Below are 13,054 nucleotides of genomic sequence, written 5' to 3'. Positions count from 1 at the left end.
CAGACACCCTGGGCAGGATGCACCCTCAGATTACTCACAATTAGAGCAACTTAACATGCCCTGTAATGTGCTTTTCGAAACTTTAATTCATCCCGGGCCTGATCCGTGTTCCTCCTGTTTTGCTTGTCACCCTGGGCTGGCCTGCTGGGGTGTCTTCTCTGTGCTGTCTGGACGTGTGAGTACAGAACAGGTTCCCCAGATGTGTCGCACTGCCCCAGCCCCTCTTTACAGGGACACCTGGAGTTTTCTTCTGGTGACATAGACTTGCCACAGACACAGACTTGCCACCTGCCTCCAACACCCAGCAGAGTCCACAGGGCATTCCCTGTGCTCAGCGTGACCCTCCAGTCACCACAAGAGACCACAGCTGTGACTTAGGGGTGACAGCTGGTACTGGAGGGTGGGCGGGACGACCTACCGTACCATCATCCATCGTGGGTTAGAGATAGAAAAGCTCAGAACGTGTAAGAAGCTGCCCGGGGCTGACAGGGCAGCCTGGGGGGCTGGGGAGGACCCTCTCCATGTTCCCTGAGGACCGCGAGCTGCCAGACCTTGGGCTTCCAAGACTAAAGGTGACATTTTGCATTTTGGTGGGAACATGAGGAGGCACACGTCCTGCAGGGTTGACGCTTCTCCTGGGAGCCAGTGTGGGTGAAACACAAAATCCCCTGAAATCAGCATCCCAGGCATCCCAGCGCTGCAGTCACAACAGTCATTCTGGCAGAATCTCTGTAAATTACTCTCCCTGGCTGCTTCCAAAGTGCCTCACAAGCAGCATCGTCCCATCATTAAAGCAGTTTGTTGTCAGTAAATCACAGAACGATTCAGAGCAGGGGCCGTCACGGCTGCCGATGGGACAGCGGTCTCATGGAGGCAGAGTGACTGCAGTGACAGGCACCTCGGGGCAGCTTTGTGGACTGTCAAGGACAGTGTGGGGCCTCACTGGGTGCTTTAACTCCATTTTGCTCCCAAACGTAGTTCACAGGACGTCTGAGGGGGATGGAGTCTAGCGGCCATCATGACTGAGCCAGGAGTGTCTACCAGCCCAGAAATAGCGAGACTGCTACTCACTCACGCAAACCTAGCTCGGCCTCTGGGACTGCAGGCCGCTCCCCTCCTGTGCCAGTCACTCAGGACAGGTTTCCTCCTGGATGCCCTCCTTGTCCCTGGCCTTGGTGTCCTCTGCCAGCAGCCAGTGACAGGAGGTGGTGGCAGACAAGCAGGCCCCCGTCCCTCTCCAGAGCCCACTGGGAGGGATGTGACCCAGGTGCCCCGTGACACGAGGACCCTGGCGGTTTAGCTCAGCTGGGCAGTGGTGCCCAGCAACCCCGCACCACAAAGAGCATGGCCTCGCCAGACAGCGACCCCCCACTACACGGGCGAGGGACGCACCCAACACCTGCCACCTCACAGACCCCACGGCCTCACCAGAGGGGCTGTGTCCTTTCCAGTCCACAGCCCTGTGCTCTCAGCTTGGGGGGCTGTACCCAGGGCGCCCCCCCAACCCACCCCCAGCCTCCAGCTGCTGAATGGACCCGAGGGCCAAGCCAGCCTTGAGCAAAGAAGACAGGACAGAATGAGCTTTCTCACGGAAGGAATACAGCTCAAGGGACAGAAAACTTCCTTAAAAACATTTTCAAAATATATTTTATTTCTTTTCCATATGGATTTTGCTAAATGTCCAAGGTAAACATAAACTTTGTGTATGGAAATAAGGAGAGTTCTTTAAGAACCGGCATTGAATCAGTCATAAGAATGATCAAATTTTGATTATGGAAAATAAACCTGCATGTTATCAAAAGTAGAGAGCTTGAGTGAAGAGTTTTCTTGACAGAGATGTCTCTCATTTATGAGAGAAGTTTGCTCAACCCACCACCACGTGTAGAGATGGGAGAAAACACATCACCGTGGAAACAGCAGCTTTATACCTGAGGACGTTCAGCCCCCGTGCACCAGCCTCCCGCAGGGACTGCCCACCTGTGTGGGTCAGCGCTGAGTGCTGATTATGAGCACGTCCTCTTGGAGACGTGTTTTGAATAAACCCCGTAATCTGCAAAATCATCATTGTCAATGGTACTAGACGTGCAGAGAATCAGCGTGTGCCTCTCACCCTCTACGTTTCCGCACCATCGGCATCATCCTCCTCGTCGTCTTTGGCTCTGAAATGCATTTTCCTAAATTCGCGTCTGCTCATGGAAGGGCAGGATGAAGACACTGGCGGGAGGTCCTTGGAGGGAAGAAAACACCTGGCATAAGCCCCCTGGCTCCAGCCCCGTGTGGGCTCAACTCCCCTCTGCATGATGGAGGGAAGGAGAGGCCCTGGGTTAAAGGCAGGAGCCAGCCCGGCAAGTGTGGGCAGCTGCCCTGAGAACCACAGGCCACGGCCACGACTTCCTATGGCACAGCAGGGCCCAGACGCACACAGGGCCAGGCCTGCCCACACCTGCACTCACCAGGGCATCAGTTCTGGGACTTAGGGGGGTGGGGCCCCAAATTGGCATCTGTTTTGCTCTCTCCTCCCCAGTGAGAGTTCTTACTGTGTGTGATCCGCACCAAGCAGCGTGCACACGTGAGGACCGAGGTCAGGACCCAGCGTGCAGTCTGCTGGGGATGCCCATCCTGAGTGGGAGAGAAGCACTGGCCTTACCTGCATGAGCTCCACATTTCCAAAGAAGCGGCTCACAGGCATTGGCTGGTTGCTATCGTCGTCCAGAAGGGCACTGCCGTCCATGAGCAGTGGGGCCCCGGGGCCCTGCTCCAGGTCCAGTGCCGCCCCGTCCCTAGCGGGGCAGCCACCGTTGGACTCTCCTCCCACAGGGGCCCCATGTCTCGGTGGGAGTGGCTCGTTCTCAGTCTCTGCCGGGCTGGCATCGCTCTCGGTTCCACAGCGCCCTGGGAGGGGACCAGCTGTCCCCTGGGGAGTGGAGCCGCCAGCTTCCTTTCCCAGAAGCGAGGCTCCATCCTCGGCCGACGCCAAAGGTTCGTGTGTACCCGGGGTCTCGGAGGGCGTGGCAGCGCTGTCACTCCGGTGTTTCTGGAGTTCTGACTTCACAATATGACCTTTGTCATACTTGAACTTCTTGGACGTCCGCCTGTCGGTGGCTTTGTGTGATGAGGGAGTCTGTCAGGAGAGAACATGCAAGGGGACACCAGACATGTTTTGGGGTACAAAGCAGATGGCATATAATTAACACGCCTCAACCCTGGAGGCTGTCTGTCCTGCTCCTGGCAGACAGTGTCCCTGCTGGAACCACAGCTTCGAGGACAGGGTCCTTTCATGGTTTCCAGTGAAGGGGCAGCGTCCAGATGGATGGCTGGGAGAGAGTCCAGACATGCCCAGTGCTGCCCCCGAAGGGTGCTGTGACAAGTGAAACGACAACCCAAGAACCAGTTTCCATTTGTCTCTGCTGGGACGTGGGCTCCCAGGGGACAGAGCTCTGTGTCCCGGGCGCAGGAACGGGACTTGACTCAGCGCAGCTTTAAGGAGCAGTGCCCTGGGAGATATGGGCCGGTGCGGCTGTGAGACCCAGTCCAGCCAGACCCCAGGCTGTGGCTCAGGGAGCAGCTCCAGGAGCTGGGGCTGCCTGGCTGCCAAGCCTGCAAGACCCTGGACGGCAGACACGGGCCCCTTCCCTCCTCACCTGCCCACAGTGGGGAGCAGCACAGCCCATGCCCACGTCGCTCAGGCTGCCTGGCAGAGGCTGCTGAGCCCACTGCCCTCAGAGGGCAGCACAAGCCCTGAGGTGGATCCTCCCACGGTCCCAGCACCGTGACCTTCATGCTGGTCTGTTGGCCTCGCCCCAGGCTTTCTAATGCAACATGTCTCATGGAAAGGTAGACACTCCATCCAGTCCTGTCTCTGAGGGGTGAGGCTCACCTGACATGCTGTCTGGGCAGACGTGGTGACGTGGGTATCCTGGGCTGAGGCTGACGCAGCTGAGCAGCTCCGGGCTCGGAGGCGCGCTGAGGACCGCACTCCACCTGCCAGCTGAGCCAGACCAGAGGCCAGTCAGAGACTCAGAGACGGCCCCTCCCGCCCCCATGTTTTTACTGACTGTGGAAAGACAGCAGCCTGTGTCCCTGCTCAGAAGGTTCTTGAACTTTTACAGGGTGTCCCGAGTTCTTGGTAAAAAGCAAAAAAAGCAAAAGACACCCCTCCATGCCCCCTCCTTGAAATCTCAGGGGAGGGGTCCCAATCCCATTGGCTTGAAGGCGCTCCAGCTGCTGGTGGACAGATCTCGATGCTGACAAACCACCCCACCGCCACCTCGCTAAGAAGGCAAATCAAGTCTTCTAGTAATAAGGAAAAGATTAATTAAAACAATAAAGCTTACAATCATTTTTTTTTTATCAGTATTACCACTGTTATTCCTTTTTTTTTAATTTAAATTTATTTATTTTAATTGGAGGTTAATTACTTTACAATCATTTTACTTAAGAGTAATTTTAGGTTTTCAGAAAAGCAGCGAAGATGACAAGGGAGTTCCCGCCCCGGGCATCCCTCAGCTTCCCTGGAGCCAACAACCTGCACGTCTGTCAAAATGAAGATGAGACCGGGCTTTATGTGAGTCTCACCCGCTTCTTCACTAACTGCTTTCTCTGTTCCAGGATGGGGACACTTAGACACTTAGCAAACAACACACGAAAGCTCAGGTGAGAACTTGAAAGTGAGAGAGGTGGGTGACTGGGAGGAGGGAGTCGTGGAGGGCAAGCTAGACAGCCCCCAGTCACCGTAATCGAGACCTGGAGACACCGACCAGCTGGATGGGGGGCAACACGTGCCAAAGTGGAGGAGAGATCAGAAATCACACAAGCTCCTTGAGAAACCTTTAACAGCAGCTTCTCACCCATCCCTGCCCCGCCCCACCCCCACCCCCACCCGCAGAGCCTTAGACATAAGAGATACAGGTTGGATCCCTGGGTTGGGAAGATCCCCTGGAGGAAGGCATGGCAACCCACTCCAGTATCCTTGCCTGGAGAATCCCACTAGGAGATTGTAAATGGAAAAAATACGGAAAAGACCCCCGTTAAGTCAGCAATTACTCGAGAAAGCAGGCTTGCTTAGCAACAAAACCATGAGACAGAAGTATAAGACATGCCCCCAGACAATAAAACAGTGGTGACGTGAGCCCCATGTCCTGCCCAGTGAGCTCAGTAAGGTAACGATCCCTAGGATGTGCTCTCTGCATACACAAAACAATAATTTGTGGACCTTGCTTGACCATATAGGGACAAGAAAACTCCCCTGCTCAGCCTGGAGGAGGAGCTGATGATGGAAGCATGATGTCTACTCAAGGAAGACAAAGTTCTTCTCTCCCTGTCCACTTTTCCTTTGATTATAAAACTAAAGCCTAAGTTCTCAGGGTACAACACCCCCTCTTCCACCCACTCGTAAACTGCACAAGCATCCATTCTAATAATCACTTCTTATCCATCACTTTGCTCTTGCTGAATTCTTTTCTGCACTGAGACATAAAGGACAGTGGCACTGGAGCTCTTTAGAGCCCCAGACATGACGCCAATAGGTCTCACAGTTAAGAGTCCAACTCCAAACGTATTGATCCCGGGTCACACTGGCTTTCTCAAGGTGGGGTGTGAGGGAAATGGACTGGCCCTCGTGACAGCTGCCATCACCCAAGTGTTGATGCTCAGGTTCTGCTCGTGCTGAACAGCCTTAAAAGGAGCAGCACTCCCACTTCAAACTCGGGAGAGAACCCTGCTTGGGTCACACACTCATTGGAGCCCCTCTCCCTGCTCTGCCACCAGAGTTACCACATGAAAGCCCTGGTGGCTTGTCAGGGGGACTGAGCCAAGACCCTGCTGGGTTCTGGGGTGTGTGCTGTGTAGGCCCTCCAGTAGCAGCAAGGTGCGTCTAGGTGCTTTCTACATAGTCCTTAAAATACTAGGGTGCAACCGCTCCTCAGAGGGCTTGTTACCACTCAGGGCAGGGGTGGCGGACCCAGTACCCAGATTTGCTATAGTATCTAAAATGTCCAGTTTTCAACAGAAAATTAGGAAGCATGCAAAGAAACAGGAATGTAGACCCAAACACTAGAATAATTGCAAGTAAAAGAAACTGCCTGTGACAGTGATCAGATGCGGGATTTATCAGAGAAGAACTTCAAGCTAGCCATTTTAAACATGTTCAAGAACTAAGAGAAACCATGATTAAAGATTTAATGACTTCATACCAAATAAGAGATTATCAATAAAAAAAAAAAACAGACATTATAAAAAAACCAAATGGGAACTCAGGAGTTGAAAATTACAATAGCTGAAATTAAAAATTCACTGGTGGGTTTGGAGTGGGCAGTGCTCAAGAATAGATATGGACCAGAAGAATAAGAGAACTTGAAGATAGATTGCTAGGTTACACAAACGGAAAAACAAAGAGAATTAAGGATGAAATAGAATGGAGAGAGCCTCAGAGACCACTAAATGAACCATCATACATGTAATGGGAGTACCAGGAAGAAAGGAGTACAAAAAATATTGGAAAAAATAAGGGCTGAAAACTTCCCAAATTTATTGAAGAACAATGTACAAACCCAGCAATCTCAAATAACTGAATTTCAAGTAGGATAACTGCAAAGAGATCTATAGTCAGATGCAACACTACAAACGCTGCAACTCAAGGACTATGGAAGATCTTGCAAACCGCAAGAGCTCACTCAGTCGTGTCCGACTCCTTCTAGGCTCCTCTGTCCATGGGATTCTCCAGGCAATAATACTGCAGTGTGTTGCCATCTCCTCCTCCAGGGGATCTTACCCACTTAGGGATGGAACCCGCGCCTCCTGCATTGCAGGAGGATTCTTGGGAATCCCCAAGCGGCGGAGCTAAACAATCCATCACAAGGCAGGGAAGTCAGACTGGGAAAGTGCCATCCACATGGGGTCTTCAGGAGATCCACTTTGGAGTCAAAGGTACAAACAATAAAAAGGAGAACAGACCAGGAGAGCCCAGGTGCGGCTCCCATCCCCAAGAGGCCCACCTCCATAGGCAGGGCGTATCCAGTCCCGGGCCCTAGACCGCCCGACGGCAACCAGTACCAGGAGCTACCGCCCCTCAATTCTCTCCACCCTTCGGGGTGGACCCCTCGTCGTGTGCCCCAACTTGGGCTGACAGACTCCGGGCCGGGCAGCGTCAGAGTATCGGGGGTTCAGACTAGCTCTGGAGAGGGAGCCCCCCATTCCAGAACTTGGTCTGGGAACATCCTTCTCAGAGCCCTCCAGCCGGGGGGTGTAGGGTACGTGCGCCTGTGTGTCTGGTGTGTGCTTCTGTGTGGGGGGGGGGGGGGGGGCCTAAGGGCGTGGCCCGAGAGAACCCCCCCTCCCGGGGGGCGTGGCCTGGGAGACCCCTTCCGGGGGTCGAGACACAAGCGTAGACCCCACCCCCCTCCTTCCGAGGCGTCCTGTGGCTCAGCCTCAGCTCCCACGCGGCCTCCGCCCCCCTCACCTTCCGGCTCCTCATGAGTGTGAGCGGCGCGTTGCCGCTCCCAGCCCCGCAGCCAAGGCCCCGCGCCCAGCCTAATCCTTTCCACCGGAGAAGAGATCCGGCGGCCCTTGGCTCGCGCCGCGGCGTGTGACGCCACCAGAAGACTGGCCAATCACAGCTCGGCGTCCCCAGGTATGTGATCCAACAGAGTCGGCGTTTTACGTGTGGGCGGGGAGACGGCCATGTTTGTGAAGGGCTCCTCCCTTGAGGTTTCTCCGCCGCCATGTTTAAGTGGGGCGGCGGCCATGATTATAAGGGGCGCCTCCTCGTAGTTTCTGCGGTCTCCATGTTTAAGTGGGGCGGTGGCGACCAGATTGAGGGACCCTGGCTGCTGTCCCTGGCCACGAGCGTGGAGGTGGGCGGGAAGGTCCAGCGCGGTGGTCTCTTCCATGCGAGTCGGGCAGCTGAATTTCCCCGGTGCCGGCCCTGTCTTCTGGGCTCCGGGCGCGATGCTACAGTCCCTGGAAGTGGGCCCACGAGGCCGTCCCCGGCCGTGTTCGCACTGCCCGCCGCCGGGGGCGGGGCGAGGCGGGCCGGGCCCGGGGCTGCACGGCGAGCCCGATCGCGGGGGCTCGGAAGGCGGCAGCCTCTCCCGCCGCGAGCTCCGGGGCGGCCACCCTCGGGTGGAGCTCCCGGGTGGAGCCCCCCGCGCTAGGCCGCACCACCTAGCGGCGGCCGACGGGCGGGAACCTGCCTTCTGGGTCCCGGGTCTCGGGCGCGGGCGTCGGCGCCACGGGGCCAGGTCCACGGACGAGGCTGAAGTCTGCCGGGTTTTCGGGCCTCCAGAGCCGGGAGACACCAGCCTCTGTGCCCGCGGGAGGCTCCTTCCGGGAACCGCCCACCTTCTCATCAGGGACGCAGAATAAACGACTGTGCTGTGTACTTTTGTTGTTATTATTCTAACAGGTGAGAACATTTACATCAGGCAGTTTTATCAGAAACACTCGATTTTGCACTTAAAAGTGTAAAGGTTGACGTGTGTACCGCTCGAGGGACCCTCACTCATGTGGTCTCCTGGCTCTGCCAAAGGTTTCATGCTCTGCTGTGACGGAATGACCCCCGAAGCCTGGAAAAACAGTCGATGCCCGTTTTTAGTACATAAAAAGCAGGGTCCCTCAGGATCTTCCAAAAAGCCCTGCAGACTGTCTCGTCTTTAGAAATCTGACTTTTGTTATTAGGGGGAGCCCCTTCCCATAGACTGCACTTGGGGCTTTGCCTTCCGCGGTGCATCAAGTCCTAGGGTACACACTGCACACTCCTGCACAAGCTAACCCACCTGGCCTGTCCGTCTTCCTTCCCAGTCCCCTGCTTCTCACTGGGTTATTCCCCATGGTGCACAGGGAAGGGAAAAAAGACTAATGCAGACTGGCAGGAAATCCATTTGAAGAGGAAGCGAACATAATCACTGTCAGCTGCTAAGAAAGAAGCAAAGTGATACAGTGTTAAATACCTAACCTGTCCCATTTTCAGGCTTCCCAGATGTCACAATGGTAAAAATTTCCCCTGCCAATGCAGGAGACACAAGAGATGGAGGTTTGATCCCTGGGTGGGGAAGATCCCTTGGAGAGGGAAATGGCAACCCACTTCAGTATTCTTGCCTGGGAAATCCCATGGAGTTGCAAAGAGTCAGACAGGACTGAGCATGAACATCCCATTTTCACTGGAGTGGGTTTCATAATAAGCTAGGTTCTATGGTTCTACTTCGGGCTCCTTAAGGGCTCTGAGTTCTCATTAACCTGGGGTTGATGGTCACAAGCCAGTGTTTGGCTCCAGGTGGTTATGGTTAATGTCCGTTGAGATGAGCTGGACCACATCCTCTCAGTGTCACCCTGGTTTAACCTCCCTAAGGTGCTCTTGGGCTCTTGTTGCTGACACATTCAGCTGTTCCCTCACCGTGCTCCTGCCCCTAGTCTGTGTGAGTGGTACTCCCAGCCGCCCAGCCGCTCAGGCCTGACCCCGAGGCCCTTACTGCCCGAGTCCTTCAGTGAACGTTCCCCGTCTCCCTTCTCCTCTTGCCTTGGCAGCCAGAATGGTCGTTGATCCACGGTGACCTGCCCCTCTGCTAATGCTCTTCAGCTCTTTCTCACCGCTTCTAGAATGAAGACCAACAGTCCTAATTGACCTGCATGGCCCAGCACAGTGCCTGGCTCAGCGGCTACTCAATGAGTGTTGGTTGAATAAGTGCACAGGAGGCGCTGTGAGGTTGCCCACCGCTGCTCCCTGTCTGGATCCATTTAGCCCTGCTGTACACCCCCTCCCGCTCTGCTGTGCACCCCACTCCCCTGTGTGCCCCCGCCCTGCATGCTCTGTTCTTTCCACCTGGAAAAGTTTCTCCCCAGCCCCCACCCATTGTGTTCAGCAAATTCATTCCTTAAAGCTCAACTCAGATTCAGTTTCTTGGTTGGGGGACATTACTAAATGTTCCCCCTCAAACCCCCAAATTAAGTCTGCCAATTGGGTTTTTTTTTTTCTGGTCATGCTGTGGGGGCATGTGGGATCTTAGTTCCCCGACCAGGGATTGAACCTGTGCCCTTCACTTTGGGACCTCAGCGTCTTAACCACTGGAAGTCAGTCTGCCAATTGTTTTTTAGCATCACGCACTCTTGCTCCAGGACACGGTGCCAGCTGGCTCTGCCCTCTCTCTGGGAGCACCACATGGCACACACCTGCACTTGCTCACTCCATGTGTCTGCTGAGCTTCTCTTGTGGCCAGCACCAAGCTGGGCCTGGGGTGGCAGTGGTGGTGAGCTCATACGGAGCCTGCCTTTTAGTCTTTTGGCCCTGCAGGGGGTTGGGCACTGGTGGAATAATCACACAAGGAGCCATCAGTCTGTGTTGGAGCAAGAGGCCACAGGGAGAAGCCACACAGGGGCAGCAGCTGGGATGTCAGACCCACGCGGGGTCAGGTAAGACTCCTTGGAGAGTGGGAGTGGATCGTGAGTCACCTCTTCCTCCAGGACCCAAGCACCTCTCAGGTTCCCCAGGAGGAATCACGCAGGAGCCCCCGCCTGGGCAGAGGGTCACCCTTCCTGAGGCTCTGCCCTGGTGGAAGAGCCGTGCTTGGACTCTCTGCTCTCCCCACCTCCCCAGCTGCCATTTCAGGATGTGATCCATCCTGGAAGGCACACAGAGAACACAGAACCAAAATCATGCCTTGGAGCATCCTTCTGGGTTCCTCGGCGCCCTTGGTGTCTCTTTTTCTTGCTCAACGGCTGTACCCCCTGCCCTTTCAGGGTTAGGGGCCCTGAGAGGGGTGTCTCATGATGGCAGGATGCTGGTCCTCGTTGGTGGTTGGTCCCGCAGGTGGATCGCAAGCTCCCTGAAGGCAGGGACTGTGTCCTGCTCACAACAATGTCCTAGGACCCTGGCCTGTGGCTGGGACATGCTGGCAGGGACTCGGGAAGCACTGGACAAAAGATAGATGGTGGTGATGATGCATCAGAAGAAGCTGAGGATGGAAGATTCCAAGGAAACTTTGTCTTCTCAACGAAGACACAGTCTCAGTGCTGAAACACCTGTGTGTCCACAGCTCAGTATCTGCATTTTATGAACACCACAGGGCAGGCGAGAAATCAGAAGAGAATTTTCCACTGATTAGCAGTCTGTCGGTTCATTAACTAAGGCCACCCCTAATCTGGAGTGTGTCTAGTTACTCCCAGCAGATACTGGCCTATATGATGAGGGGTTGTCTCTGATATCCTGACCCTTTATATTTAAAAGAAAGATGGAAAAAAAAAAAAAAGCTTTCAGTAGGTCGTGGAGCAGCAAGAACTCTCATTCGTTCCTGGAGGGATTGAAGCACAGTGCAGCCACTGGAAAACAGCTGGGCAGGTTCCAACAAATCCAGACAGAGTCTTAGCATCCGTCTCAGCAACCATGCTCCTTGGTAGTTACCTAGAGGAGCTGAAAGCCTGTGTCCACACTCAGTCTGCACACGATGTTTATATCAGTTTTATTCACAATCGCTAAAACCTGGAAGCAACCAAGATGTCCTTCTGGAGGTGAATGGATAAATAAACTACAGTGCGTCCAGACAATGGAGTATTATTTAGTGCTTAAAAAGAAATGCGCTCCAAAGCCTTGAAAAGACAAGGAGGACGCTTTAAATGCATTTTACCAAGTGAAAGAAGCCAATCTGAAAGGCTGCATACTGTGTGGTTCCCACAATATAACATTCTGGAAAAGGCAAAACTATGGAGACAGTGAAAAGATGAGTGGTTGCCAGGGGCTTGGGGAGGGGACAGATGAGTAGGCAGAGCATAGAGTATTTTTAGGGCTCTGAAAATACTCCGTACAATATCATCACGATGGCTGCGTGTCATTATGAAAAAAAGTGAAAACTGTTAGTTGCTCAGTCGTGTCTGACTCTTTGTGACCCCGTGGACTTTGTAGCCTGCAGGCTCCACTGTCCATGGAGTTCTCCAGGCTAGAATACTGAGTGGGTAACCATTTCCTTCTCCAGGGGATCTTTTTGACTCAGGGATTGAATCCACATTTCCTGCTTTGCAGGCGGATTCTTTACTGTCTGAGCCACCAGGGAAGCCCGTATCATTATGAAAGTGGAAGTCGCTCAATCATGTCTGACTCTATGACCCCATGAACTCTAGCCCGTCAGGCTCCTCTGTCCATGGAATTCTCCAGGCCAGAATACTGGAGTGGCTTGCCGTTCCCTTCTCCAGAGGATCTTCCCAACCCAGGGATTGAACCCAGGTCTTCCGCATTGCAGGCAGATTTTTTTACCATCTGAGACACCAGGAAGCCCAAGAATACTGGAGTGGGGAACCTGTCTCTTCTCCAGGGGATCTTTCTGACCCAGGGATCGAATCCTCGTCTCCTACATTGCAGGCTGATTCTTTACCAGCTGAGCCACCAGGGAACCCCGTTATCATTATAAACTTGTCCAAATCCATAGAATGTACAGCACCGAGAGTGAGGCTTAATGTAAACTGTAGACTTTGGGTGATAATGACATGTCAGCCTAGGTTCATGTATTGTAAAAAACGCGTCCCTCAGGTGGGGATGCTGATGGTGGGAGGTACATGGAAAATCTCTGTGCATTCCCCTCAATTTTTCTGTGAGCCTAAAAATTCTCTTTTAAAAGCCTACGAAGGAAAAAAAATGTGATAACTTTCAGCAGTGATTAGAAAAAAGAAAAAGCTCACAGCCTGATTTTTAACGTTTTAATTGACCTGAAAGACAGTTTCCTTAGTAGCTCACCTCTCCTGCCTGACTCAGTTGAACAATCACAGCGCTACAGCTGTGCAGCCGTCTAATTCCTTGAACGAGTCAATTACACGCAAATTTGCCAAGGTCCTACCAGGCACCAGGCAGCTTCAGGACATGAAGACTAACAAGGAGGTGTAGGCTCAGAGTCCTGCAGGGCTCACAAGAGGTGCACATACCTCCTGTGAGCAGAGAAAGTGCCAACAAGTTCCAAAGGGCCACTAGTGTGCAGAAAACAGTCTCTGTGGAGGCAGGATGGTCAGGGAAGGCTTTCTGGAGGAGGTGATGCTGGATGCAAAGAGCCGACTCACTGGAAAAGACCCTGATGCTGGGAAA

At 53.8% G+C, this 13,054-nt stretch overlaps 1 protein-coding gene across 2 annotated transcripts; it reads right to left on the bottom strand.

The window, feature by feature from the left end:
• Window positions 1-1,629: 1,629 nt before the first annotated feature.
• On the bottom strand, window positions 1,630-7,558 carry C16H1orf174 (chromosome 16 C1orf174 homolog). 2 transcript variants are annotated; one of them, XM_059875544.1, is made up of 4 exons: window positions 6,993-7,558; window positions 3,878-3,988; window positions 2,648-3,121; window positions 1,630-2,227 (listed from the first exon to the last, which is right to left on the bottom strand). In XM_059875544.1, exons 1-4 carry the CDS (start codon window positions 6,996-6,998, stop codon window positions 2,114-2,116), a joined length of 705 nt encoding a protein of 234 aa, XP_059731527.1. In that variant the 5' UTR covers window positions 6,999-7,558; the 3' UTR covers window positions 1,630-2,113. The 2 variants fall into 2 exon arrangements, with proteins under 2 accessions (XP_059731527.1, NP_001073258.1); NM_001079790.1 differs by having other exon boundaries at window positions 7,457-7,536.
• Window positions 7,559-13,054: the final 5,496 nt, after the last annotated feature.

The sequence above is a fragment of the Bos taurus genome, chromosome 16 (assembly GCF_002263795.3).
Source record: "Bos taurus isolate L1 Dominette 01449 registration number 42190680 breed Hereford chromosome 16, ARS-UCD2.0, whole genome shotgun sequence".
In the NCBI taxonomy this organism is placed as follows: Eukaryota; Metazoa; Chordata; class Mammalia; order Artiodactyla; family Bovidae; genus Bos; species Bos taurus.
The sequence above is the reverse complement of the archived record's forward strand: the minus strand, read 5'-3'. Positions and strand labels throughout refer to the sequence as shown.

Bases quoted from the DNA above. Each gene is read 5' to 3' on its own strand.
- C16H1orf174 (NM_001079790.1), bottom strand. The intron at 3,122-3,877 runs GTGAGCCTCACC...CTCTCCTGACAG, and splicing joins CTGCCCAGACAGCATGTCAG to ACTCCCTCATCACACAAAGC. The intron at 2,228-2,647 runs GTAAGGCCAGTG...CTTCCCTCCAAG, and splicing joins GAAATGTGGAGCTCATGCAG to GACCTCCCGCCAGTGTCTTC.